The sequence below is a fragment of the Rana temporaria genome, chromosome 8, assembly GCF_905171775.1.
Source record: "Rana temporaria chromosome 8, aRanTem1.1, whole genome shotgun sequence".
NCBI classification, from domain to species: Eukaryota; Metazoa; Chordata; class Amphibia; order Anura; family Ranidae; genus Rana; species Rana temporaria.
In genome coordinates this window covers 39,779,960-39,807,370 of record NC_053496.1, presented here as the reverse complement: position 1 = coordinate 39,807,370, position 27,411 = coordinate 39,779,960, and the positions used below count along the sequence as shown (strand labels likewise).

The 27,411-nt window shown below is 45.9% G+C and overlaps 1 protein-coding gene across 3 annotated transcripts; it reads left to right on the top strand.

Moving 5' to 3' along the window:
- Positions 1 to 27,411, top strand: ADRA2A (adrenoceptor alpha 2A). Of its 3 annotated transcripts, none has more exons than XR_005750792.1 (2): positions 1 to 1,067; positions 26,808 to 27,411. XR_005750792.1 is itself a non-coding variant. In XM_040361631.1 (2 exons), exon 1 carries the CDS (start codon positions 1,306 to 1,308, stop codon positions 2,614 to 2,616), a length of 1,311 nt encoding a protein of 436 aa, XP_040217565.1. In that variant the 5' UTR covers positions 3 to 1,305; the 3' UTR covers positions 2,617 to 2,810; positions 26,808 to 27,411. The 3 variants fall into 3 exon arrangements, 2 of the variants coding, with proteins under 2 accessions (XP_040217565.1, XP_040217564.1); XM_040361631.1 differs by having other exon boundaries at positions 3 to 2,810; XM_040361630.1 differs by having other exon boundaries at positions 3 to 2,885.

Sequence of the window (27,411 nt, the reverse complement as noted above, 5' to 3'; positions counted from 1 at the left end):
GACAGCATCCAGATCAGTGTTCTAACCCAAATGCAAGCAGAGACAGCATCCAGATCAGTGTTCTAACCCAAATGCAAGCAGAGACAGCACCAAGATCAGTGTTCTAACCCAAATGCAAGCAGAGACAGCACCAAGATCTAACCCAAATGCAAGCAGAGACAGCACCAAGATCTAACCCAAATGCAAGCAGAGACAGCACCAAGATCTAACCCAAATGCAAGCAGAGACAGCACCAAGATCTAACCCAAATGCAAGCAGAGACAGCGCCAAGATCTAACCCAAATGCAAGCAGAGACAGCACCAAGATCTAACCCAAATGCAAGCAGAGACAGCACCAAGATCTAACCCAAATGCAAGCAGAGACAGCACCGAGATCTAACCCAAATTCAAGCAGAGACATCACTGAGATCTAAACCAAATTCAAGCAGAGACAGCACCGAGATCTAAACCAAATTCAAGCAGAGACAGCACCGAGATCTAAACCAAATTCAAGCAGAGACAGCACCAAGATCCGCGTTCTAAACCAACATCAAGACGAAACAGCACATTAGATCGATGCCTGATCCAACAGCGAGCTGAGACAGCACCCAGTTCTTGCTAGCTGCAACTGAAGACAGCACCCAGCCACCCATCATATATCACAAGCTGTGACAGCTCCCAGGCTGAGCAGAGACAGCACCCAACTATTGCACTGCTGAGCTGTGGGCAGATACAGGACCCAAGCATTGTATAGCTTGATTCAAGGACAGCATCTAGGTGCTCTGTTGAGAAAGCAACACCCAGCTAACACCTGGGCACAAGACTTTACTGGAACATAGATTTTTTTTTTCCTGACACCTCTACCTGTACACAGAACTTGAATTCTCTTCCACACTCACACAAGACTTGCCGCTACCTACTTCAAGATAACTTGAATCGTCTGTCTAGACACTAGAGTGATCACGCTGGGGATCCAGATGACTCCTATTAAAGTATCTCCCTCAGGTGACCCATTATGTTTCCTAAGACCTTCCTTTAACCCTTGATGCCACAAGCATGTTGTGCAACTCATCCAGATGTCCAGGCAGGTAAGAATCTGGACTACGTTACTCAACAACTAGAGGTGGGGGGAGGAGAACAAAGACTGAGAGAGAGGTGCAGGGAACACTGTGTCACACCTGTGTGGAGTAGTAGGAGCAGGGAGCTGGTGTGCAGAGGAGGAGGTAGACATGACCAACCCAGGCTGCTGCTAAGAACTCTTGCCTGTGCCTGGTTCAATGTCACACCCAGGTCTGCTGAGCCCAGGGGAAGACATATTGATATTTCATGATTAATTTTGAGAACCCGCTAGTGGCAAGGGGGGGCATCTCTGCCATGGAGTGCCTGGGGGACTGTGCCAACAGCACCCTGAACAATGAGACTAATACTGAGGAAGCGTCACCCCCATACTCCCTGCAGGTGACATTGGCACTCATATCCCTGGTGGGTATTCTCATGCTCTTCACAGTGTTTGGCAATGTCCTGGTGGTCATCGCAGTGTTTACAAGCAGAGCTCTCAAAGCTCCACAGAACTTATTCTTGGTCTCTCTGGCCTCAGCAGACATTTTAGTGGCCACCCTGGTCATGCCCTTCTCTTTGGCCAATGAGGTGATGGGCTACTGGTACTTTGGCAAGGTGTGGTGTGAGATTTACTTGGCTTTGGATGTTCTCTTTTGCACCTCCTCCATCGTGCACCTGTGTGCCATCAGTTTGGACCGCTACTGGTCCATCACCCAAGCCATCGAGTACAACCTCAAGAGGACCCCCCGCCGGATCAAATGCATCATTGTCATTGTGTGGGTGATCTCAGCTGTGATTTCCTTCCCTCCGCTCATCACCATCGAGAAGGAGAGTGGCAAAATAGAAGAGCCAAAGTGCAAGATCAATGAGGAGAAGTGGTACATCATCTCCTCCTGCATCGGCTCCTTCTTTGCCCCTTGCGTCATCATGATCCTGGTCTACATCAGGATCTACCAGATAGCAAAAAAGAGAACCAGGGTCCCTCCCAACAAAAGGAACAACGGTGAAGCTGCCGAGAAGAGGCACAATGGCTACGCCGACAAGGACTTGCCAGTGAAACTCAACGGGGAGAAAGCCGGGGGATCAGGAGGGGACGATCGTCGGGAGCCAGAGGCCAATGGTGTGGAGGACCTGGAGGACTCTTCCTCTTCCGATCATCCCGAAGACAAACAGCAGTATTCCTCCAAGAAAAGGTCAGACAAGTCATCCAGGAACAAAGGGAAGACCAAATTAAGCCAGATCAAACCAGGGGACAGCTTGCCTCCAAGAGATGATGATGGAAGCGCCAAAGCCTCCCGTTGGAGGGGCAGGCAGAATAGGGAGAAAAGGTTCACCTTTGTCCTAGCCGTGGTCATTGGAGTATTTGTAGTGTGCTGGTTCCCATTCTTTTTCACCTACTCCCTCATTGCAATCTGCAACAAGAGCTGCGCCGTTCCTGAGAAACTCTTCAAATTTTTCTTCTGGTTTGGGTATTGCAACAGCTCCCTAAACCCGGTTATCTACACCATCTTCAACCATGACTTCAGGAGATCGTTCAAAAAGATTCTGTGCAAGGGGGAGAGGAAAAGGATTGTGTGATTCCCCACTAACAGCACCCCTTAAAGAAAAAAAAACACAAACTAATCCCCTAAAATGAAGGACGCCTCTTACTCTAGGGGCTCCCCCATTTCCTCCAACGACCCTTCATCTTATCTCTTGTGTTATTCAGTAAGAGAAAACTGTGCACTTAGTTCAAGCAGTGTGCCTTTCCTTTTTTTGCAAGGCATGCAGCTGTAAGTGAACCTATGAATGCTTAATTATAAATATATTTTACTACTAAATTCATCATTCTGCATCGTTCTTGCCAGGTATCTGCTTCTTAATGTATTTTGTTTTATCTTTGTAATTTTAGTTGTATTTAAAGGGTTAAAATCTGCCATCGCTATTGTTCCTTGCAACCATTCAGATTTGATCTGTTATTTTTTTTTGAACCTGCATCACTAAAACCAAAAGGCAGGGGTTTTGGTTGGTTGCTAGGAACAACAGCTGCAGTTTTTATTTTCTCCGGTGGCCATAAAACGAGCCTGTTTATGTTGTTGTGAGTCAGAATCGTTAGCTTCACTGTTGTGTTAACCCATCATGTTTTGTTTTCCTCCAGAATTTGCAAAAAGGGCTTTTAAGACAAATCTGTTTTCTGCCATGGGGGGGGGGGGGGGGGGGCATTGTGCCATTGAAATTTTTTATGAAGTGGCAAACGGGCGTTTGGTCCCAGGTCCTCCAGGATGGGGATACAGCAAATCACTTGTAACAAAATGGGTTTTGATTTGAAGGGGTAGAGTACGGTTGCCACCTCATCCCTTTAAACCTGAACACATAATAATTACACAGGTTCTGTGGCTGATTAAGGTGGTAATTAAACTCACTTGGTGCCTTACCTGCATTAAATTAGCCTCAGAACCTGTGTAATTCATATGTGTTCGGGTTTAAAGGGATGAGGTGGCGACCCTAGGGTAGAGGTGCTCACTGGTCACCCTCTGGTACTAGGAGAATTTGGGGATGATTTACTATTTGCTAACTATACCTTTACGAAAAGAGTCCTGGGCCCTCCAACATGGGGGTACACCAAGGCACCTGGGAAAATGGGGCTTTGATTTTGAAGGTGCTCACATGGAACCCTCTGGTTCTTGTTTGTAGAAGCTAGGAGGCTTTGGGGATAATTTACTAGAGGAGTTGAAGACCTTTACTATAGGAGTCCCAGGTCCTCCAAGATGGGGGTACACCAAATCACTTGTAAAAATGGGGCTTTGATTGAAGGTGCTTATTGGGAACCCTCTGGTACTTGTTTGTGGAAACTAGGAGACTTTGGGGATGATTTACTAGAGGAGTTGAGGTCCTTTACGAAAAGAGTCCTGGGCCCTCCAAGATGGGGGTACACTAAATCACTTGTAAAAATGGGGCTTTGATTTTGAAGGTGCTTACTGGGAACCCTCTGGTTCTTGTTTGTGGAAGCTAGGAGACTTTGGGGATGCAAGTCATTGCCACCCAGGTGTACTTCAGGGGATAATTTACTAGAGGAGTTGAAGACCTTTACTATAGGAGTCCCAGGTCCTCCAAGATGGGGGTACACCAAATCACTTGTAAAAATGGGGTTTTGATTGAAGGTGCTTATTGGGAACCCTCTGGTACTTGCTTGTGGAAATTAGGAGACTTTGGGGATGATTTACTAGAGAAGTCGAGGTCCTTTAGGAAAAGAGTCCTGGGCCCTCCAAGATGGGGGTACACCAAATCACTTGTAAAAATGGGGCTTTAATTTTGAAGGTGCTCACTTGGAACCTCTGGTTCTTGTTTGTGGAAGCTAGGAGACTTTGGGGATAACTTACTAGAGGAGTTGAGGTCCTTTACCAAAGGAGTCCCAGGTCCTCCAAGATGGGGGTACACCAAAGCACCTGGAAAAATGGGGCTTTAATTTTGAAGGTGCTCACTAGGAACCCTTTGGTTCTTGTTTGTGGAAGCTAGGAGAATTTGGGGATAATTTACTAGAGGAGTTGAGGTCCTTTACCAAAGGAGTCCCAGGTCCTCCAAGATGGGGGTACACCAAATCACTTGTAAAAATGGGGCTTTGATTTTGAAGGTGCTTACTGGGAACCCTCTGGTTCTTGTTTGTGGAAGCAAGGAGACTTTGGGGATGCAAGTCATTGCCACCCAGGTGTACTTCAGGGGATAATTTACTAGAGGAGTTGAGGTCCTTTTCCCAAAGGAGTCCCAGGTCCTCCAAGATGGGGGTACACCAAATCACTTGTAAAAATGGGGTGCTCACTGGTCAATGGTCACCCTCTTGTAGTTGTGGAAACTAGGAGACTTTGGGAATGATTTACTAAAAGATTATAAAAAAAATTCATGGAGCTTTAAACAACATTTACATAAAAAAGATTTATTTCAAGATTTTCTTAAATGTTTTCTTATTTATGTAAAATATTTTAATCTATTTCTTAATAAATCTTTTTTTATGCAAATGCTGTGCCTCATTTAAAGTCCCATGAAAAATGTTTTTAGTTCTTTGTATATGCAAGTAGGGGATGGAGGCATGACATTATAAGGCACCAGCACACAATATTATTTATTTGATTTACTAAAGGAGTTGAGAATCTTCACCCAATAATTTGTAGCTGCGTTTGTTTTGAAGACATTCACATGCAGATGAAATATTTATTTGCTTTTCACGTGATTGGATAATTGTGGCGAATCTTTACTCAATGTATTATGTGAAGATTCTGAACTCCATCAGTAAGTCAGCCTCAATGTATGACAGTGGGGAATGTTTTCTGGTATTTATGAGATTTGTGCGGTCTTTCATATCATCATTGGGGGGTTGGATATAAAATGCTCACCCCCTATGAAAGAATTTTTCTAATTTCCCAACAGAGCAGAGATATAAAATCTAAATCGATCAAAAGGTACCACTTGATGTTAACCCAAACATCAAATTTTTGTAAAGGCTTCTACCTTATTGCGCAGAACAACTACTGAAGGGGTTAACCCTGGCGCTGCACAGTGGCTGGTGTATGTACGCAGCAGGCTAGCTCTGCTCTTTAACCGTTCTCGTGCTGGAGGGAGGGACTGGTAATCAGGATTCTAAAGCGTCCCCCCCCCCCCCCTCTCAGCTGTGCCTGGCTTCTACTACACAGCCATGCATTTCCACTTGAAACGCAGCTATGTTGCATAATAGATCACTTACTCCGCTAGCATCTTTGACACAGTGGCAAGGGATGGCTGTCAAACAACTGTAGCCTGTATTATTGAATTCATGACAGGGGGGAGGACTATGCCTGACCTCACTATTGATGTGAAACTCATTGAAAGCTTTAAATTCAGACAAGGCAGCCTATTGTGCGCAGACATGGAGGTGGTGCAGGGATGGTGGGAACCCCTAATGATGGGCACAGGTGGGGTGCAGACACAGGAACTCAGCACAGGGATGGTGGGAACCCCTCGTAATGGGCATAGCAGGTGTACAGACCTTGGAACTCAGCACAGGGATGGTGAGAACCCCTCGTAATGGGTACAGCAGGTGTACAGACCTGGGAACTCCGCACAGGGATGGTGGGAGCCCCTCATAATGGGCACAGCAGGTGTGCAGATCTGGGAACTCAGTACAGGGATGATGGTAACCCCTCATAATGGACACAACAGGTGTTTAGACTCAGGGACTCAGTGCAGATGGGAACCCCTCATAATGAGCACAGCAGGTGTACAGACCTGTGAACTCGCACAGGGATGGTGGGAACTTCTAATTGGCACAGCAGGGGTGTAACCCCAGGGACTCCATGCAGGGATGGTGGGATCCTTTAATAATGGGCACAGCAGGTGTACACACTTGGGAACCTAGTGCAGGGATGGCGGGAACCCCTCATAATGGGTACAGTAGGTGTACTGGTCCAGGAACTTGGAATAGGGATGGCGGGAACCCCTCATAATGGGTACAGTAGGTGTACTGGTCCAGGAACGTAGCATAGGGATGGTGGGAACCCCTCATAATGGGTACAGTAGGTGTACTGGTCCAGGAACTTAGCATAGGGATGGTGGGAACCCCTCATAATGGGTACAGTAGGTATACTGGTCCAGGAACTTGGCATAGGGATGGTGGGAACCCCTCATAATGGGTACAGTAGATGTACTGGTCCAGGAACTTGGAATAGGGATGGTGGGAACCCCTCATAATGGGTACAGTAGGTGTACTGGTCCAGGAACTTGGAATAGGGATGGTGGGAACCCCTCATAATGGGTACAGTAGGTGTACTGGTCCAGGAACTTGGAATAGGGATGGCGGGAACCCCTCATAATGGGTACAGTAGGTGTATTGGCCCAGGAACTCAGCGCAGGGATGTGGGAACCACTTATAATGGGCACAGCAGGTGGGCAGACCTGAGAACCAAGAAGAAGGAAGAAACTATTTCACCAAGAGATATTAGAAAATGTTAGGGGTTCATTTAATTTTTGACAATAAATACACAATATATAGTATATATATATATATATATATATATATATATATATATATATATATATATATATATATATATATATATATATATATATATATATATATATATTTCAATTATGTATTATGTATTTATAAAAAAACAATGAGTGATCCCTCTTTAGCTTTATGAAATCCCATGAGGAATGGCTCTGTAAGATAAGGAGGGCCCTGTTTGCTTTGCACTGTGTGCTGCTGCTCCTCCACTTTACAGTCAACACCTTGCAGAAGGGGGCCCGAGGGGGCGTGTCCTGGACCAGGCTGTATTGCCTAACTGCCATAGAGAAAAGTGAGGTCTTAGATCTGGCTGGGCCACGAGACTGGCTGTACTGGATTACTAATCCTTTGTTAGGTAAACTCAAATATATGGATTCCAACTGCATTTGTGGCCCCCTGCTAAACAATACAGTTGGGTTCAGCTGTGTATTGGAGGGAACATTTGTCTGTTTGTTTCATACTGAGGGCTCTTCAGTTGTTTGCACAGTGACTGTATACAGTGACAGATACCGTCATTGCACAGGGTGTTTTCCACTACGTTTCCTTCAAACACAAGTGTTTTCCATCTTCCCCGACCGATTTGCAATTGAACGTCAATCAGATAGTGAAGCAATTTATCAAGCTGACCTCCTCCTTACCTTCAGTCTTGCACAGTTGTATGGACTCCTCCCCTCTACTGATATCGCATACTTTGATTCTACTGCACACTGAATTTCTCAGAGTGTACATTAGAAGCTGCACTAAATCAGATCCCATCTTATTTTCTGGCTGGAGGACATCCAGCATCATCTAGCACTTTTCTCCCCAGTCTGTTACCCAGGCTGTGCAAAAACTGCCGGTCTAGGAATGCCTGCTGCACCTATCAATGCATTTTTAGATTTAAAGTGGATGTAAACCCAAAAAAATAAAAAAAATTTGTTTGATGTCACAATGTAGAGTATAAGATTCCCTATCATCTGTGCCCAGTCTTGCCACACAGAGTTAATCCAGCGCTGAGCAATCCTCTTTTAATGTTCAGTGAAAATTAACAGAATTCCAGATAAAAACTTGCCAAATTATAAAGTCCGTTTCTCTGTTCTTGCTTTGTGTTACAGGTTATTTACATATCTAGAGCTTGGACATGTTTATCATGTTATGTTATGTTTATCATAATATGAGGTGATCCCAAGTTCATTGTATATTACCAGGATATGTAAATAACCTGTAACACAAAGCAAGAACAGAGAAACAGACTTTATAATTTGGCAAATTTTTATCTGGAATTCTGTTAATTTTCACTGAACATTAAAAGAGGATTGCTCAGAGCTGGATTAACTCTGTGTGGCAAGACTGGGCACAGATGATAGGAAATCTTATTCTCTACATTGTGACATTTTTTTTGGGGTTTACATCCACTTTAAATAAATCCTCCCAAGAGCTGACCCACAGTTTACATCAGGACTGAGAGCTCTTCAGGGCTCTGTGATGTGTTCAGAAATCTATATACAGAACCCTGCCGCCCCCCCAACCAGCCATGATCTGCCTACATTGCATAGAGACCCATTGATGATATTACAGGATCTAAAATATGATATGTAATGAAAACAGAACATTTTTATTAAAACATTTCATTTACATGTTGATTAAGGGGAAAGGAGGACCAGGGAAGGCAAAATGAAATTTCAGCTGTAAATACAGTGGAACCTTGAATTACGAGCATAATCCGTTCCAGGAGAATGCTTGTAATCCAAAGCACTTGCCTATCAAAGCGAGTTTCCCCAAAGAAGTCAATGGACCGAAGATAATTCGTTCCGCATTGACTTCCCAGAGAGCCTCGGAAATACTTGGGGGCAGCTCGGCTGAACTTGGGAACCATCGGAAAGGCTTGGAAACACTCAGGAACAGAGTATTTCCAGGTGTTTCCGAGTATTTCCGAACGGCTCTGAACCATTCCGAGTGTCACCGGCGCCCCCGCACCTCTGGCTAAATGCGGTACTGCACACCCCATTAGCTTGAATTCTGCTAGTTTCGCGAGACAACACTCGCAACCTGAGTCAGAATAAAAAAATTAAAAAAAGTTTCTCATCTTTCAAAACGCTAGTTAACCGCGTTACTCGTTAACCAAGGTATTTGTAGACTTGTATCCTCTGTATTTGGGTCTAAGGCCTCTTGCACATTGTACAAAGATTGTAACCTTTATGGCCAAATTTCATTTCTCCGCAGCCTGTAGCCAATAGTGCTGTTTAGTTTGTAGAAAATAGGAAAACACTTTTACCATAGGTGCGGCCGTGGCAGCCATCTTTTAAAGAGGAAGAAGCCACGGATGTACATTTATGGCGAGTCCGAAGCCTCTCTCTATGTATGGTGTAATCTGCTCGAACCTGATACAAAAGCCAACTTCTGACTGGTTACTTGCAATGGGCCCCTGCTGTTATTGTTAAAGAAGAACTCCGCCCAGTGTTAGAGCCCTTTCACACTGTTGCGTTTTTGCGGTAAAAATAGCGCTATTAAAACGCTCCAAAAACACCCCTCTCCATTGAAATGAATTGAAAACGCTGTAAAAACGCGGTAAAACGTGGTAAAATCGCAGTGTTTTACCGCTATTTGAACGCTCCGCTATAGGCGTTTTTGGTGTGAAAGGGCTCTAAGAATCACTGAGAAGGTGGCACGTTCAAAATCATAGGTGACCTCTACAAGTCTCGTGGGTGGATCATATCAGAGGAGGAGGTCCCAAGCGGAGGACTCCTTGTCTGTTTGTCCAGATCAATAAAGTTCTCGGTGCTAAGATTTCACTGAATGGCACCAACTTTCTTTTTTTGGACTGTGGAGGGTGCGGTGTTGAGTGTGCTTACATTGTGTGTTTGCTGGTTTACTGTTTGGACACGATACTGGTATTTTCCTTTAGGCTCCGTTCACACCTCCGCATTCCAAATCGCGGCGATTCTGCAAGCGATTCGCAGTAGCGCAAAATCACCCTTGCGTTCACAGTGGTGACTGTCGATTTCTTTAGCGCCCCAAACGCAGGGCGATTTTTCCTAAGATTCGGGCGACAATAGCGGTAAAAACACGCAAACAGAATCTTGCAACGCCCGTCGCCCAAAAGAGCTAGTACATGAGCTTCTTTTGGGCGACGGCATCCCGCGATTCTATTCGCAAGATTTTACCACGATTGTTACCCCCGTACGCCTAGATGTGAACGGAGTCTTATAGGCAAAAATCGAAATCGAAAGTATTTTACCTGACAAAATATTTGTAACTCTGTCCAGTCTTGTGATTTCCAACCCCCTGCCACACTACGCATACAGAAGGAGACACTGCTGTTCAGGGAAGCTAATAAGGCACAACTGGTCTTGTTGTATTGGGCCCAGGCCTCATCAGCTAAACAGGGGAGGTAGGGTTGCCACCTGTCCGGGATTCACCCGGACAGTTCGGGTTTTGAATTGTGTCTCCAGGTTCCAAACCATCTGAATGGACTATGGCTCCCCAAGTAATCAAGTACCACAAATGTCAAGTGCACAGGTGAGCACACAGGCCCCACCCCCATACACGGACAGGAGAGAGGGCTTCATCTGCTCCTCCTCCTCCCACCCCTACCCCTCTGTCTGCCCACCCACAATCCCCCATGTTCTGTGCCTCAGGAAAGGGATGTGTGGGCTGGAAGTTTGAAGCTCAGCAACTCAGCTCAGATACATGGTGGATGGAAGGTATCGATGCCTGAGCCTTCATCCTCGGGTGAGTGAGCTCACCATCCAATGTCTGTAACTGAAGTCTCCGTCCCTTCTCTCTCCTGCCTCCAAGTAAGTGAGTACACTAAGGTAAGGGGTGCCCTGTGGACTCTGATGTAAAGGGGGCTTTAAGGACCCTAATTTAAGGGGGAATGCTGGAAACTCTGATGTGGGTTGGAGGTTTGGTGAGCAGTAACTCCTTTACATCAGAGTTCCCCTTTACACCAGAGTCCACAGAGTTCCCCCTTAAAAATAAAATTGCTGTGAGCAGCTAAATTGTTCGGGTTTGACTTGAAGAAAAGTTGGCAACCTTAATGAGAGAGGGGCCCGGGCAGCTATATTGTTAATTTCTGCCTAAATTAATACATTGATTTTACAAGACCACACCCCCGCTCCTACTTGTTTACCAGGACTTAAATTACATTTCCCTGGGCCCCATCATGTCAACAGAGGGGCCCAGGAGGTGGGAGCAGAGGAGGGACCTTTTTTTCATTTCCTGGGGCGTAGGTGTGTAAAGTCAGTGCTGGAGGGGGCGGGGCTTATCCGGAAAGGCTGTACTGGTCCCATGATTTCTAACAGCAGCCCCTGCCTGATTTGTGGGCTATGAAAGAGTATCCTCCGATCCTCGTACCGTTCCTTCACCCTCTTTTCGGCTGCCTAGGCCTCCTTTCCTCCAGCTCCCAGTGCCTAAAAACATACCAGTACTGTGCAATGCCATGAAGCCTGGTTGGCTCACCGCACAAAATCCTCCACTCTTCAGGGGGTTGCGGGAATACGATATAAAGACAGATTTCATTCAGTTATTCTCATCCTCCGCACTTCTTTCATCCTCTTAGAGGCTGCATAGCTGCGTGTTAGCAAATGTACCCATTCACATGCAAGCGTTTAGGCCCCAAAATCTCCTTCCCAGAGAAGTGTAATTTCGATTTTTTTACGTAAATGCGTGTAAATGCATTCTAGTGGCTAGAGTAATTTAATACTTTCCAAACTTTCTAAACAAAGGGCCAGCTTACCGTCTTTCAGACTTTAGGTGGGCCGGACTGTGGAAATTGGGAGTAGAGAAGGTCCTGAGGTCAGTGAAGAAAAAAAATAGTGCCCCATCATTTGTTTCAGTGAAAGCAATTGTGCCTCATCATTGGTGTCAATGGGGGGAATTGTGCCCCATTGTTGATGTCATTGGGCCCCATTGTTGGTCCCATTGAGAGGAATAGGGCCCCATTGTTGGTGTCATTGGGAAAAATTGTGTCCCAATGGGAGGAATTGCGCCCCTTCATTGATTTCATTGGGAGAAATGCCCCATTGTTGGTCCCATTAAGAGGAATAGTGCCCCATCATTGGGTGTCATTGGGCCCCATTTCAGCCGGTACACACATCCCCGCAGCGGCACCGGTGTGATTTGCATGGGAGACCTGTGCTTCTTTTGGTCCTTTTCAGGTCCGAATTCAACCTAAAATTCAGGCTGAAATCGGATCTGAAAAGGTGAATGGCGACGCACCAGACTCCTGCTGGGAGCTGCTTGTACACACGAGCGAAATTCCCGACGAAAAAAGTCAGACGGGAGCTTTTCATTGGATATTCCGTCCATGTGTATGCCCCGTCTGACTTTTTCCGACGGAATTAGATAGAGTACATGTTCTCAATTTTTCCGTTGGAAAAAAATTTGACCGGAAATTCCGATCATCTGTATGCTTTTCCGATGGAATAAACACCACGCATGCTCGGAAACAATTTGACGCATGCTCTGAAGCATAGAACCTAATTCTCTTGGCTCGTCGTAGTGTTTTACGTCACCGCGTTCTTGACGGTCGGATTTTAGTGTGACCGCGTGTACGCAACACAAGTTTGAGCCAACTTTCCATGAGAAAAAATCCACAGTTTTCATTTCGGAATTTCCGATCATGTGTACGCGCCATTAGGCTCCTTTCACACTGAGGCGCTTTGCAGGCGCTATTGAGCTAAAAATAGCGCCTGCATAGTGCCCTGAAAGATCGGCTCCTCTCACTGGCAGGATGCTCAAAAACGGGGGGGTTAAAAGTGTCCCGCTAGCGGCCGAATAGTGCCACAAAAACTACTGTGAAGTGCCAGTAAAAATAGCGGCATTTTACCACCGGCGGCGCAATGCCCCAGTGTGAAAGTAGCCTTACTGTCCGGATCACCAGATGAAAACAAAGGAAAGAAAGCCAAGGAAAAAAAAGAAAACCAATGCAGCCACCACATCTAAGCATTGGTAAACTTCAATATAATAAATATTTGTTATTGGATTTAATATCGCTTTAATTCCTTACTGTCTCAGCTCCACACTAACTGATATTTTAGTTTTTCATGGATTATCACAATAATGGCTACAATGGTGTACTGCCCAGTAGCCATTGTTAGAGAATGTCTCTGCTTTAGTTGGGGTCTGGAGTCCGCAAGAAGCCAGTAAAAATACCAGTACCAGGGCCATTCTCTCAGTGGCTGCCATTTAGGGTGACCACGTGTCCCCGATTGCCCGGGACAGTCCCGCATTTTGCAGGTCTGTCCCGGGCACATTTATTCCAGGACAATACAGTGTCCCAGAATGAAACTGACACACACCCCCCCTCCCCGGGCCAATCTGATGCCCCCTAAAAAGGCCGTCACATCACCGCTTTACTCACTGACAGTACTTGTCCTGGCCGGAAATGCCTGGAGGAGCACAATCCCGCCCCCCTGCTTGTGATTGGAGAAATCATAAATCCCGCCTCTCGTGTCCAATCACTGTGCTGCGATTCGTTACAGCACAAACTGACTTTTAGGAAGGGAGGGTGTCCCTGAATGGTAGTTTTAGAAATATGGTCACCCTACTGCCATTGTTATTTGTAATTCTGATCATTTTTCCTGGCTGGATCAAGCATACGAATAAAGATGTCTGACTTCAATATGACTTTACAGATAGGCAGGTTGGTGACTCAAACCTTACTGGTGGCCAAGTTGGCAAGTGTACCAACCAGACAGCATCTTCAGAAGGGAATTGATGGCTACCAAACCATTAAATCCCATTTACATTTAAAGGAGAACTACAGCCAAAGCTCATACAGCAGAACAAAGTTTTCAGCAGACAACGGGCTGAAGTCTGCTGTCGGCTGACGTCACAAAGCCAGTCTAAGCTGGGGCAAGATCGCGTCAATATGGACAGGATCTGCCCACAACCCTGGACTGGCACCTGCCTCCGCCTCTGCCTCTCACCAATCCACTGAGAGCCTGAGCCAGCGCTCTCACCCCTTAGGCTGCATTCACACCTAGGCGTTTTTACGCCTGTAGCGCTACGCCGCTGCCGCCAGAGGGCTGAAAACAGATGTCCCTCTATGGAGATGGTTCACATCTCCACGCCGGACGCCTGTCGCCTGCCGCGTGAAAAAAGGTCCCGGACCTCTTTTTCAGGCGTCTTCGAGCGTTCGGCTAGGAGATGGGAATCATCTCCATAGAGGGGGTCATCTTGGGGCACATCTAGGCGGACAATACCGGCGTTTTGTCGCCGCAAATCGCGGTACAAAACGCCGCCATTTTTAGCGCGATTTGCGGCGACAAAACGCCGCGATTTCGTCCGGCTAGATGTGAATGCAGCCTTACACAGCCCAGCGTTCCAGTGAGCGTGGGGGTGGGGGGGGGGGGTGCAGAGCAGAGATTAGCGATTGATTGCTCAGTTCTCAGTGTTCGAGCGGGCGGAGGACAGATGCTGCATCCACCTAGGTAAGTAGGATTCTTAAAAAAATAAAAATAAAATGCTGGACTTCGCTTTTAAGCGATCTATTGCAGTGCGTTAACATGCGTTATGGTACACGTCACCATTTAAAAATGCATGCCAAACTTTTTTTTTTAAGTAATGCACCAGATCATAATGTATGGAATGTGCATTGTGTTGTCTGTATAGTGCATTAGGATTCCATTACCAGTGATTGGCATTGTGACGTATTGCACATAGACCGGCTGCATCATCATGTGTTATGGCAACTGACGTTAATGCGAGTGTTGCCACAACGCACAAGTGTGAATAGGCCCTAAAGGTTTGCTTGAGCTTATCACAGGGAAGTGATGACTGATCGGGGTTTCTACACGCACCCACATAATGTTTATAGTAACCATCCACTTATGATGAACATAAACCCAGGTACAACATTTTAATATGATGCAGCTTAACCACTTAAGACCCGGACCAAAATGCAGCTAAAGGACCAGGCCAGGATTTGCAATTCGGCACTGCGTCGCTTAAACAGACAATTGCGCGGTCGTGCGACGTGGCTCCCAAACAAAATTGGCGTCCTTTTTTTCCCACAAATAGAGCTTTCTTTTGGTGGTATTTGATCACCTCCGCGGTTTTTATTTTTTGCGCTATAAACAAAAATAGAGCGACAATTTTGAAAAAAATTCAATATTTTTAACTTTTTGCTATAATAAATTTCCCCTCAGTTTAGGCCGATACGTATTCTTCTACCTATTTTTGGTAAAAAAAAATCACAATAAGCGTTTATCGGTTGGTTTGCGCAAAATTTATAGCGTTTACAAAATAGGGGATAGTTTTATTTGCATTTTTATAAAAAAAAATTTTTTTACTACTAATGGCGGCGATCAGTGTTTTTTTTTCGTGACTGCGACATTATGGCGGACACTTTTGACACATTTTTGGGACCATTGTCCTTTTCACAGCAAAAAATGCATTTAAAATGCATTGTTTACTGTGAAAATGACAATTGCAGTTTGGGAGTTAACCACAAGGGGGCGCTGATGGGGTTATGTGTGACCTCATGTGTGTTTACAACTGTAGGGGGGTGTGGCTGTAGGTGTGACATCATCGATTGTGTATCGATGACGCCGCCACAGTGAAGAACGGGGAAGCTGCGCCCGCGACTGGGTACTAGCACAGGATGTACCTGTATGTGCATGTGCCCAGCCGTGCCATTCTGCCGACGTAAATGTGCAGGAGGCGGTCCTTAAGTGGTTCTAACTTGCAGGGGTCTCAAACTGGCTTGACTCGCAGAGGCATGATGGTACTTGTAGTTCTGCAAGCAGCTGGATGGCCACCATTTGAGATCCCCTGTTCTAAAGGCTAAGGTTTTTTTTTTTTAGTTTATTCTGTGTGCAACTCACCCCCCCCAGCCCCCCTCCCCTTTTACTTACCTGAACCCCATCTCGATCCAGCAATATACACAAGAGCATCTGTTCTCCTGGCTCTCTCCCTTCTCATTGGATGAAGCCATTGGCTCTTGCTGCTGTCAATCACAGCCAGTGAGGAGGAAGCAGGGGGCAGGCTGAGCCCTGTTGTGTGTGTCAGCAGGGATGGACTGGCCATTGGGACTACAGGGAATTTCCCGGTGGGCCGATGGCTCAGTGGGCCGGCTTCAGTGACAGCAGCCTGCCGCCCCCCTCCGCTCCTCTGTCTCTCCCTCCCCGCAGCGCTTACCTGGGGGGAACAAAGAAGCAGGGGGGACGACAGAGGAGCATGGGGGGAGGGGACAGGCAGCTGACTCAACAGCTATGGCCTGGGAGTTTCTCACTTCTGCCTAATCTTGTCCCATAAGGAGAAGGACTGAACTGATTCTTTGCCCCGGGTGAAATAATGTCTAGCTTCCCCACTGGTACTGCCTATAAGAGTACCAGTACCAGCCCTTCTACTCTAATAAAGTAGAACGGCTAGTGGCTAGTGAAGGATGAGAGGGGGCTTGGGTGGCTGGGGGGGGGGGTGCGGGAGTTGTCCGGCCGCCATGGGAGAGACCTGTCAAAGTGGGCCAGTCTGGATGAAGTCCAGGGCCAAATTTCTGTCCCAGTCCAGCCCTGTGTGTCAGTGGACACACAGAGCAGGGTTTAGGAGCGAGCACACACGAGGTGCCCCCATAGCAAGCAGCTCAGGCACTCAGCAAGGGGGGAGGAGCCCACAGCACTGGCAGGGGACCCGAGAAGAGGCGAATCAGGGCTTCTCTTTGCAAAACTATTACACAGAGCAGGAATATATAACATATTTATTTTTATTTATTTTATTTTTTATTTATTTTTCTTAAACATACCATAGTTCGTAGAAGTTATAACTTTTGCGCAAACCAATCAATATCCGCTTATTGGGATTTTTTTTTAACCAAAAATATGTGGCAGAATACATATTGGCCGAAATTGATGAAGAATGTTTTTTTTATGTATTGGATGTGTTTTATAGCAGAATATAAAAAATATTGTTTTGTTTTTGGGTCGTTCTTTGTTTATAGCGCAAACAAAATAAAGCGCGCAGAGGTGATCAAATACCGCCAAAAGAAAGCTCCATTTGTGAGAAAAAAAGGACATACATTTTATTTGGGTACAGCGCCGCACGACCGCGCAATTATCAGTAAGACCCCTTTCACACTGGGGAGTTTTTCAGGCGGTACAACGCTAAAAATAGCGCCTAAATGCCGCCTGAAAAACTCCTGCCCAGCCTTCTCAATGTGAAAGCCCGAGGCGATGCGCTGGCAGGAGAGAGAAAAAAATCTCCTGCAAGCAGCATCTTTGAAGCAGTGAGAGGAGTGGTAGGCATACCGCTCCTTCACCGCTCCTTCCCATTTAAAACAATGGGATACCGCCCGCAATGCAGAGGGATTCGGCCGCTAGCGGTGCGGTATTAACCCCTGCTAGCGGCCGATAAAGGGTTAATACCGCACCGCTAGCGGCCGAATCCCGCGGCAATTCCGACGGTATAGCGCCGCTATTTTTAGTGCCGTTATACCACGTGTACAGTTTAGGAGATATTTAATTAAGCAGCGCAGGTGATGTCACTGGCGCATGCGCACTGCGCTCTCTCACATGCCGTCCATTTAGAGAGCTGTGCCGCAGCCATAAGTCTTTCATAATGCGCTAGTATGTGCATACTAGCACATTATGACATTAACTTGCAGGGGGGAAGATTTTTTTTTCTTTTGTGGTTTACTACCACTTTAAATCCCACGTAGGGCATTCAATGTCACACAACAGTAAAGTCTGAGAGGCCAGGGGGCCTTCAATGCTATTGTACCTTGATGAATCAGGGTCAGTGCCGTCACTGTACACATTGGTGATTTAGAGGGTAACTGCGCTGAGTGTTCATTCATTGTCAGCTTTCTGCTGGAAGGTATCAGCTCACTGCATTTCTGGCAGCATGAGCAGGTGTAATTTCGTTTGCACTTTTTGAACCGATATAACAAAAATCTTTTCGCTGTATACGGAACAGACCAAAGGGGAGCAAATGAAATAAGTTATAACTCCAGCAAAAAAAAAAAAAAATGAATAGCCATCTAAAACATAAAAACCACAAAGCCAGCTTTCCCCTCAATCCAAAGATTACCCCCCGCAGTACTTTTTTCTGCCATTAGATGTCCTCAGCCTGATGGCCAGCATCATTCAATCCACTTCCTGTGAACCCAGGTTGTCCCGGTGACTTGTCGGTATGGTTCCCCTATCGAGATGGTGCCTGTAAGGACTGCGCAGGCGCAATCCTTGCCGACGGAAATCTCCGAACCTCGGCCGGCATCCAGGCTCATTCCTTACATCCCCGTGGATTGGAGGATGTTAAAAAAAGAGCCAAAAGGCCGAGTGAGCCGTCGTAGGGTTGCCACCTCATCCCTTTAAACCCGAACACATAGTAATTACACAGGTTCTGGGGCTAATTTAATGTCGATAAGGGACCAAGTGAGTTTAATTAGCACCTTAATCAGCCAGAGAACCTGTGTAATTAATGTGTTCGGTTTTAAAGGGATGAGGTGGCAACCCTACTTCCGAGTGAAGCAAGGCCGACTGGCCACTTACCTCAAATTCCACGTCGCCCTGGAGGTTTGGTAATTTCTGTCGGCAAGGATTGCGCCTGCGCAATCCTTACAGGAACCATCTCGATAGCCGGGAACCATATCGTCAGATCACCGGACCAGCCCCCAGCTTGTGGCTAGACTGTGAACACAGAAACAGCACAGTGATGAGCTGATCTCACCAACACTCTGCTCTCTCCTCCTATCGGCATGTGCCTTGTCAGCGCATGAACTGATTGGCTCCTTGTGCTGCTTCTTCCTCTCACACTCCTGCCCTGCTGTGTAGGAACTCCAAATGGCTGATAGCAGGTCATATGTAGGCAGGGCCGATCCACCCTATAGGCTCACTATGCAAGCCGCTTAGGGCCCCGCAAAGCTGCAGAGGGCCCCCCAAATTACTAGAGGCCCCACTTGGTGAGAAGTAATTTTCAGCCCCTCACCCCGCCTCTTACCTCTTCTCCCATGCAGCCAGCCAGTTGAGAAGTCAGCACACCCCCGCCTCTCACTTTAATGTAAGATGTAATTTCCGCGATGTTAAGATGTCAAGGTACACGCTTCTCAACTTTAATGTGAGATGTAATTTTGCTTGGGGCCCCAGGGAAGTCAGGATCGGCACTGTATGTAGGTACTTACAGTGTTTGCCATCATTAAAAAAAAAACATTTTTGATGTATTAACGAATACAAATTAAATTTGTATCTATTCTATCTGCCTTGGAGTTTCTTTGTACATCCACTTTAATAGCCGTTTCTGATTGGCCAACAATTGCTTTGTAAACAACCCTTGGAAAGGGACGGAGCCCGCCTGATCTCATTGTAGAGGACGTTTTAGAACATTTTACTACACAGGACCATCTCTCATTCTTCACATCCACCCATTCAGAAATGACACAAATGGATAAAAAGTCTTTCTTTAGAAGCGGATTATTGTATCATTTTGCCTAATGATCCTAATGGGGAGGATTTAGGGTGAGGAACGATCCTCAGCTGGAAGACGAAGAGTCTGGGCGGCGCCATTTGTGATACTCAGGATATCAGATGCATCCCAAGCTGTCATAGGAGGAAATTGGCCAAAGTGCTTTTTTTTATTATAATGCATCTTCGGTTTTTAACAGGAAATCGCTTACAGTGTCTTTAGAATATTCTGAATATTTTCTAATGTTTGTGGAAAAAAAAAAAAAATCAGGAAAAGCAGTTATTTGTGTGTAATTTAAGTAAAGGAGATCCACTTTGAACATTAAAGAGACCCTGTCACCTTGCCCTCTCTTTAAAGCCTGACCACCTTATACTCACCTTCACAGCGCTCCCCCGCCACGTCACAAAATATCTGGAATCAGCTAGTTTTAGAGCTTACACAGGCGGAAATAATAATATTGTTACCCCTTCTGTCATGTAAAGTGCTCAGACTTAAAGCGGGGGTTCACCCAAAAAAAATGTTTTAACATTACATTTAGCCGAGTTGTCCTAATGACAATCGGCTGTTTTTTTTTTATTTTCACTGCCGCTTCCGGGTATGTCTTCTGCGGGACTGGGTGTTCCAAATTGATTGACAGGCTTCCGACCGTCGCATACAGCGCGTCACGAGTTGCCGAAAGAAGCCGGACTGCGAGTCAGCTCTATACGGCACCTGCGCATCGACGTTCGGCTTCTTTCGGCAACTCGTGACGCGCAGTATGCGACGGTCGGAAGCCTGTCAATCAATTAGGAACACCCAGTCCCGCAGAAGACATACCCGGAAGCGGCGGTGAAAATACAGGTCCGCCTGTCAGTTTTTTTTGCGGACCTGTACGGGCGCTCCGTGATCCTCCACCGCGGATGTCAGCGTAGACATCCGACCCGCCAAAGTGTGACGGAGGAAAAACCTACTTTTTGAAATCTGCGGCGCTGCACCGATTTCAAAAAGTAGTTCCTGTACTACTCTTTGCGATTTCGGGCCGCGATTTACATTGAACCCTGCACAGATGTCTCTTAAATCTCGGGCCAAATCACGGTAAAACTGAAGAATGTGCTTACTCCATTACAAAGTTAGTTTTACCAGAACGAGTGCTCCCATCTCATAACTCGCGTTTTTTTCACGTCGTTAAAGCCCACACACGACCATTTTTTACGATGTTAAAAACGACGTGAAAAATTAGAGCATGTTCTAAATTCTTAATGCCCATTTTTTACATCGTGAAAAATGCTCTGAAGCCCACACACAATCGTTTTTAATGACATAAAAAAAACGTAATTTTTTACAACCCGAAAAACGGTCGTGTGCATGCGGCATTACAAAGAGTCTGTTATACTGCCAGGTGGTTTAAATCAGAAAAAATAAAGAGAATCCCAGGACTGGAGTAATCTAATAGCTGGATTCACGTAGGGCGGCGCATGTTTCAGCCGGCGTAGCGTATTGTATTTACGCTACGCCGCCGTAAGTTAGAGAGGCACTTGCGTTCCTAAGTTATGGTGGCGTAGCGTAAATGTGCCAGCCTAAGCGCGCCTAATTTAAATGAGGAACAGGGGGGCGTGTTTTATGTTAATGAATCATGGCCCAACGTGATTGACGTTTTTCACGAACGGCGCATGCGCCGTCCGTGGACATATCCCAGTGTGCATTGCTCCAAAGTATGCCGCAAGGACTTATTGGTTTCAACGTGAACGTAAATTACGTCCAGCCCCATTCACGGACGACTTACGCAAACAACGTAAAATTTTCAAAATTCGACGGGGGAACGACGTCCATACTTAACATTGGCTAGGCCAGCTTTTTGGCGGAATAACTTTACGCCTGAAAACGCCATACGTAAACGGCGTATCTTTACTGCGACGGGCAAGTGTACGTTCGTGAATAGGCGTATCTCGCTGATTTACGCATTCTAGGTGTAAATCAGCGTTCACGACCCTAGCGGCCGGCGGAACTAGACAGCTAAGACACAACAGCGCAGGCTGTCGTATCTTAGCTACATTTAAGTGTATCTCAATTTGAGAATACACTTAAATGTACGACGGCGCAGATTCAGAGTTACGACGGCGTATCTACTGATACGCCGGCGTAAACCTCTCTGAATCTGGCTATATATCTTTACTGTTCAGATTGGTTTACAGTACGTGTAAATCTAGACTTTGCCAGAAAAGTTGTTGATCGCCTTGCCTCCGAGCTCCCTCATTAGTCTTTTAGGCTGCACATCATATTTACAGATCAAAATCTTAAGAAGAAGAAGAAGAAGCAGAAAAAAAAATAAAAAAAGAGATTGACCTATTATGCTGACACCAATAAAAATCTAAGGAAGAAGAAGAACAAGAAAAAAAGAGATTGACCTATCATGCTGACACCAATGTCTTGTATGCTTTACCACAACACACAGCACTTTGTGTGGTATCATTATTTTAGATCAGGGGTCTTGGAATGTTCTAAGCAAAGAGCCAGTTTACTGCCCTTCAGTCTTTAGGGGGGTCAGATTGTGGCCAGTGGGAGTGAAAAATGTCCTGGTATCAACACCCTTTCATGAGTTTTAATGGGAGGAATAGTGCCCCATTGTTGATATAAATGAGAAGAATAGCGCTAAATCATTGGTGTCAGATAAAGGCAGGTAAGGGGGCCGCAGTTTGGAGAACACCGTTTTAGATCATCACTCTTTTTTTCTAAATACATTTATCTGAAATTTAGGAAAGCCTTTCACAAGGCTTCAATGACTAAGCTCAGGTTAGTAGAGTCAGAAAGGAGGAAAAATGTGCAGGTGTAGAGTGTGATGTGCCTCCTGAAGGTCAGGTTGGAAGGTCCAGAATGGTATGCCTGCTGGACGTGGTCAGATTTGAGGGTCTGGATTGGCATACCAACTAGAGATGGTCAGGTTGGAGGGTCTGGAATGGGGTACCTACTGGAGGTGGTCAGGTTGGAGGGTCTGGAATGGGGTACCTACTGGAGGTGGTCAGGTTGGAGGGTTTGGAATTGGGTTCCTACTGGAGGTGGTCAGGTGGGAAGATCTGGAGTGGCATAACTACTGGAGGTGGTCAGGTTGGAGGGTCTGGAATGGGGTACCTACTGGAGGTGGTCAGGTTGGAGGGTTTGGAATTGGGTTCCTACTGGAGGTGGTCAGGTTGGAAGATCTAGAGTGGCATAACTACTGGAGGTGGTCAGGTTGGAGGGTCTGGAATGGGGTACCTGCAGGAGGTGGTCAGGTTGGAGGGTTTGGAATTGGGTTCCTACTGGAGGTGGTCAGGTTGGAGGGTTTGGAATGGGGTTCCTACGGGAGGTGGTCAGGTTGAAGGGTTTGGAATTGGGTTCCTACTGGAGGTGGTCAGGTTGGAAGATCTGGAGTGGCATAACTACTGGAGGTGGTCAGGTTGGAGGGTCTGGAATGGGGTACCTACTGGAGGTGGTCAGGTTGGAGGGTCTGGAATGGGGTACCTACTGGAGGTGGTCAGGTTGAAGGGTTTGGATTTGGGTTCCTACTGGAGGTGGTCAGGTTGGAAGATCTGGAGTGGCATAACTACTGGAGGTGGTCAGGTTGGAGGGTCTGGAATGGGGTACCTACTGGAGGTAGTCAGGTTGGAAGACCTGGAGTGGCAAAACTACTGGAGGTAGTCAGGTTGGAGGGTCTGGAATGCGGTAACTGCAGGAGGTGGTCAAGTTGGAGGGTCTGGAGCAAGGTACATACTGGAGATGTTCAGATTTGAAGGTCTATACTGGCAAACCTACAGAAGACAGTCAGGTTAGAGGGTCTGCAATGTTGTACTTACTGGTGGTGGTCAGGTTGGAGGGTTGGAATGGGATACCTTCTAGAGGTGGTCAGGTGGGGGGTCTGGAATAGTGTACCTACTAGAGGTGGTCAGGTGGGGGGTCTGCAAGGGCATACTTATTGGAAGCTGTCAGATTAGAAGATGTGCATTGGTGTACCAAGTAGAGGAGTTTAGGTGAAATGGTCTGGAATGGACAAGTAGAGTAGCTGGAAATGGACCACCCTGCAGGGTATACGCACTCTGGTGCATGCAAAAAAAAAATTGCAACTCTGTTAAACCCTGTGTTTTGATGCATGGGTTGTCCATTTCAAATAATTGGGCTGCCTTACCCAAATACATGTTTTTGCTGTCTGGTTTTTCCAGTGTCTTCTTCGAAAATCAATGACATTTTGCATACCCAAGTTGTACGATTCATGGCGCCAGAGATGCTGATATAGACTCATCTCCTGTACTAAAATGGCTTACATTGATTTCACTGCACACTGTGAGATTCTCACAATGTGTATTAGAAGCTGCAGCCAGTCAGATAGGGCCCACCTTGTTTCCTGGTCTTGTTTCCATCCAAGCCCAACTTTACCTGGCCTAACTTTTCATTTATTGGATTTTAGTTCTTTTAATCTTGGAGGGTCAGCATCACATGTGCGTTACACAAGGTGGTCTGCATGCTAATATAGCTTGTCTAGGAACACCCACCCCATCAAGGCATTTTGATATTTACATAATTCCTTCCAAGAACCAGCCAACTTACATTGTGTCTGAGGGCTCTTGAGGGGTGCACTGGGGCAGGGTGCTGTGATGTTTTCGGGAAGTTATGTACAGCACCCTGCTGGCCCCTCTGATCAGACATGATTTGCCAGCATTGCATAGAAAAGCACAGGAGTCTAGTGATGACATAAACCAGTGGTCATCAACCTTGTCCTCAGGGCCCACTAACAGGCCAGATTTTATGTATTACCTTGGGTAAGGTGACCAGATTTTTTAAATGAAATCCGGGGACATATTGTTTTTTTATTAGTAATGGTGGCAATCAGTGACTCTCTGTCCATCGCCGCCCACCTCATAGCCTGTCAAGTCTTAGGCCTCGTACACACGATAGGTTAACCAGAGGACAACGGTCTGATGGACCGCTTTCATCGGTCAAAACCGATCGTGTGTGGGCGCCATCGGTTATTTAACCATTGGTTAAAAAAAAAGCAAACTTGCTTTAAATTTAACTGATGGATTCCTAACTGATAGGTCAAAACCGATCGTTAGTAGGCACGACCATCGGTTAAAAATCCAGGCATGCTCAGAATCAAGTCGACGCATGCTTGGAAGCATTGAACTAAATTTTTTTTAGCACGTCGTTGTGTTTTACGTCACCGCGTTCTGACACGATCGGTTATTTAACCAATGGTGTGTGGTCAGTTAGCTTCTTCGGTTAACCGATGACAACGGTCCTTCAGACCGTTCTCATTGGATGGACTGATCGTGTGTACGAGGCTTAAGGGCTCTTTCACATGGGCGGCCCATTCGGGCATTCCGTGCTCCTCTATGGAGCCGCGGATGTCAGTGGTGACATGCCCGCTGACATCTGACCCGCTCCGAGCCGCCAAAGTGTGACAGAGGAAAAACCTACTTTTCCATCCGTCTGGCGGATCGGGTCAACACGGACCGACGGTCCGTGTTCATCCAATCCCCCCATAGGGGAGAGCGGAGAAAAGACAGGGCGGTCCCTGCACAGTGTGCGGGACCGCCCTGTCATCCGACGGCTTAGTGGGGATCAACGGAGCGATCCCCGCTGAGCAAGCGGAGGTTCACGGGGAAGATCATTACTGCTCTTCCCCGTGTGAAAGGGGCCTAACTCTCCGGGCCCCCGGCTACTACTGGGTGGGGAGCGGAGGAAGATCACTCAGCCAGGGAAGACAAGAAGATAAGCAGGCAGGTGGCTGGCCGAGACTTGAGCCAAGGCAGAAGGAAATGCAAGCGGAGCTGGATGGGCATGCACCCGAAACTGAAGAAATATTCCCTCCGCTTCGACCAGCATCATCAGAAAGGGGCACAGATAATGGAAAACAATAGACCCCCCCTGAGCTAGTAGAAGCGGGGGGTGTAAATCAGATTTTTTTTTTAATAATTCTGCACTGACTGTCTTTGAAATTGCCCCAGCCCCTGTCCAGATTTGGTCCAGGGACAGTGTCCTCACTCCGGGAAACCGGGGACGTCTGGTCACCCTAACCTTGGGCAGATGCAGACTAGAATGCTGCAATCACTGAGCAGCAAATGATATCACCTGTAAAGTAGTTCAGTTATCTTGCAAACCTGGCCTGTTAGTGGGCCCTGAGGACAGGGTTGATGACCACTGACATAAACGGTATGTCATGAAAACAGAAATGTTTGTTTAAAAATGCCATTAGCATGTTGATGAAGGGGAAAGAAGGAAATATAAGATTAAGCTTCAGCTTTAATAAAAGTTTAGACTGTGAGACGTTACAAAGATTCAAGAAAACTGCCTACAGGAAAGGTTCAGTGACTCAACCTTCAGACTGATGTGACAGCAATGGGTTAATCCCGCAGGCAGCTTGGGCTGGAACAGACCTCCAGGCCGCCTGTAATTAGTACTTGCAGGTGACCTGGTCCCTTCTATTAAGGTCAATTTCTCTGCTGTGTTCTGCTTTGTCCCAAGTCTTTTCTTCCCATTGTTTCCTGTTTACTGATCATTGCAAAAATGGGACTGTTGGCAACCAATTCGATGCCTTTGTAAAACATAAAACTTGATTGGTTGTTCAGAGTAGACATGTGCAGACTGGAATATTTTGTTTCGTTTCTTCGTTTTCGTTTTGAAAATAAATTTATTTAGTTACTCCCGAAAATCGTTTTGATTTATTTAGTTTTTCGTTGGGGAATAGCTTTCGTCCGAAAATCCAATAATACTTGGTTTCTGTCGAATGGTCAAAAGAATATTCGCCGGAACGTCGAATCTTTACGTCGAATCGTACATTTCCGTTCGAATATTCCGCCTACAAGAATTCTAATGTTGTATGACTAGTAATAATGTCGAATCTATTCTCTATAATGTCGAATCTATTTTCTCATAAATCTAAATCTATTCTCTGTAATGTCGAATCTATTATTTCTATAGTGTCGAATCTTTTCTCTATAATGTCGAATCTTTTCTCTATGATGTCGAATCTTTTCCCTATAATGCCGAATCTCTCTATATCGAATTTTTACCGCAACGAAAACGAAAATAAAGCATTTTTTATGTTGGATCTTTCGGTTTTCGTTTCTTGCACTTTCGTAACAAACGATAACGAAAAAAACAGATTTTCGGACGAAAATGCATTCTAACGAAAACTAATGCACATGTCTAGTTCAGAGCAACAACATCACTTCTATTCCTGTTTTTTTAATGAGAAAATCGTTTGTGATCTTGATGAAATTGTATTTCAAATTGTATTATCATCAGCTATAATTTTTGTGTTATGTAAATGCTAAGTATTATGTTAGTGAAGCACTTGCAGGTATTTATTGCCTCTCACAGACAACACAGTACTCCTCCTGACGATGCCTTCATTTGCTTTTCTTTCCAGAAGGACGGCTCCATCTTTGTTTAGGGATCATCCAGGGTCACCTTCCTGGACTAAGATGCTTGCTCAGTGACGGCACAATCATGGAAATCCTGGTACCTGTGCAGTTCTTAGCTGTGTCCACAAATATAAAGATCGACCCACCTTATGACTTGTTACAATGTTGCAGTCTGATCAATGGGGGAGAGGAGACTGAGGAAAGGTTTCCTCCTGCCTGCAGCAAACGGATGACATCATCTCAGCTTAAGAAAAGTTCAAGGATGGTTGTTTTAATGATGGAGGCTTTATGGAAAATCATACTGTTGCTGTATTAGTGTGGCATGTCAGGAATTTGGTCATGCAGAACTGTAAAGTTACTGATAGGTCCACTTTAAAAGTGTAAAAGGACCACTAACTTGCACAGTGACAGTAATGTTCAAACATCGAAAGCTCAATCAATTACAATATTCTGATTTCATTTACAATACCATGCCGCAATGGTCTAGATCTAGTTGTTTGTTCAGGACTCCACATTTTCCTCACTCCTTTGCAGTATTGTTTTGCCTTTGATATAATGCCATACTTTGGACGAAGCCAGGATCAATAAATACTTTGATTTTTGAAACAA

What these genes read in the sequence shown, in the direction of transcription:
- ADRA2A (XM_040361631.1), top strand. Translation starts at nt 1,306, where the DNA reads ATGATTAATTTTGAGAACCCGCTAGTGGCAAGGGGGGGCATCTCTGCC.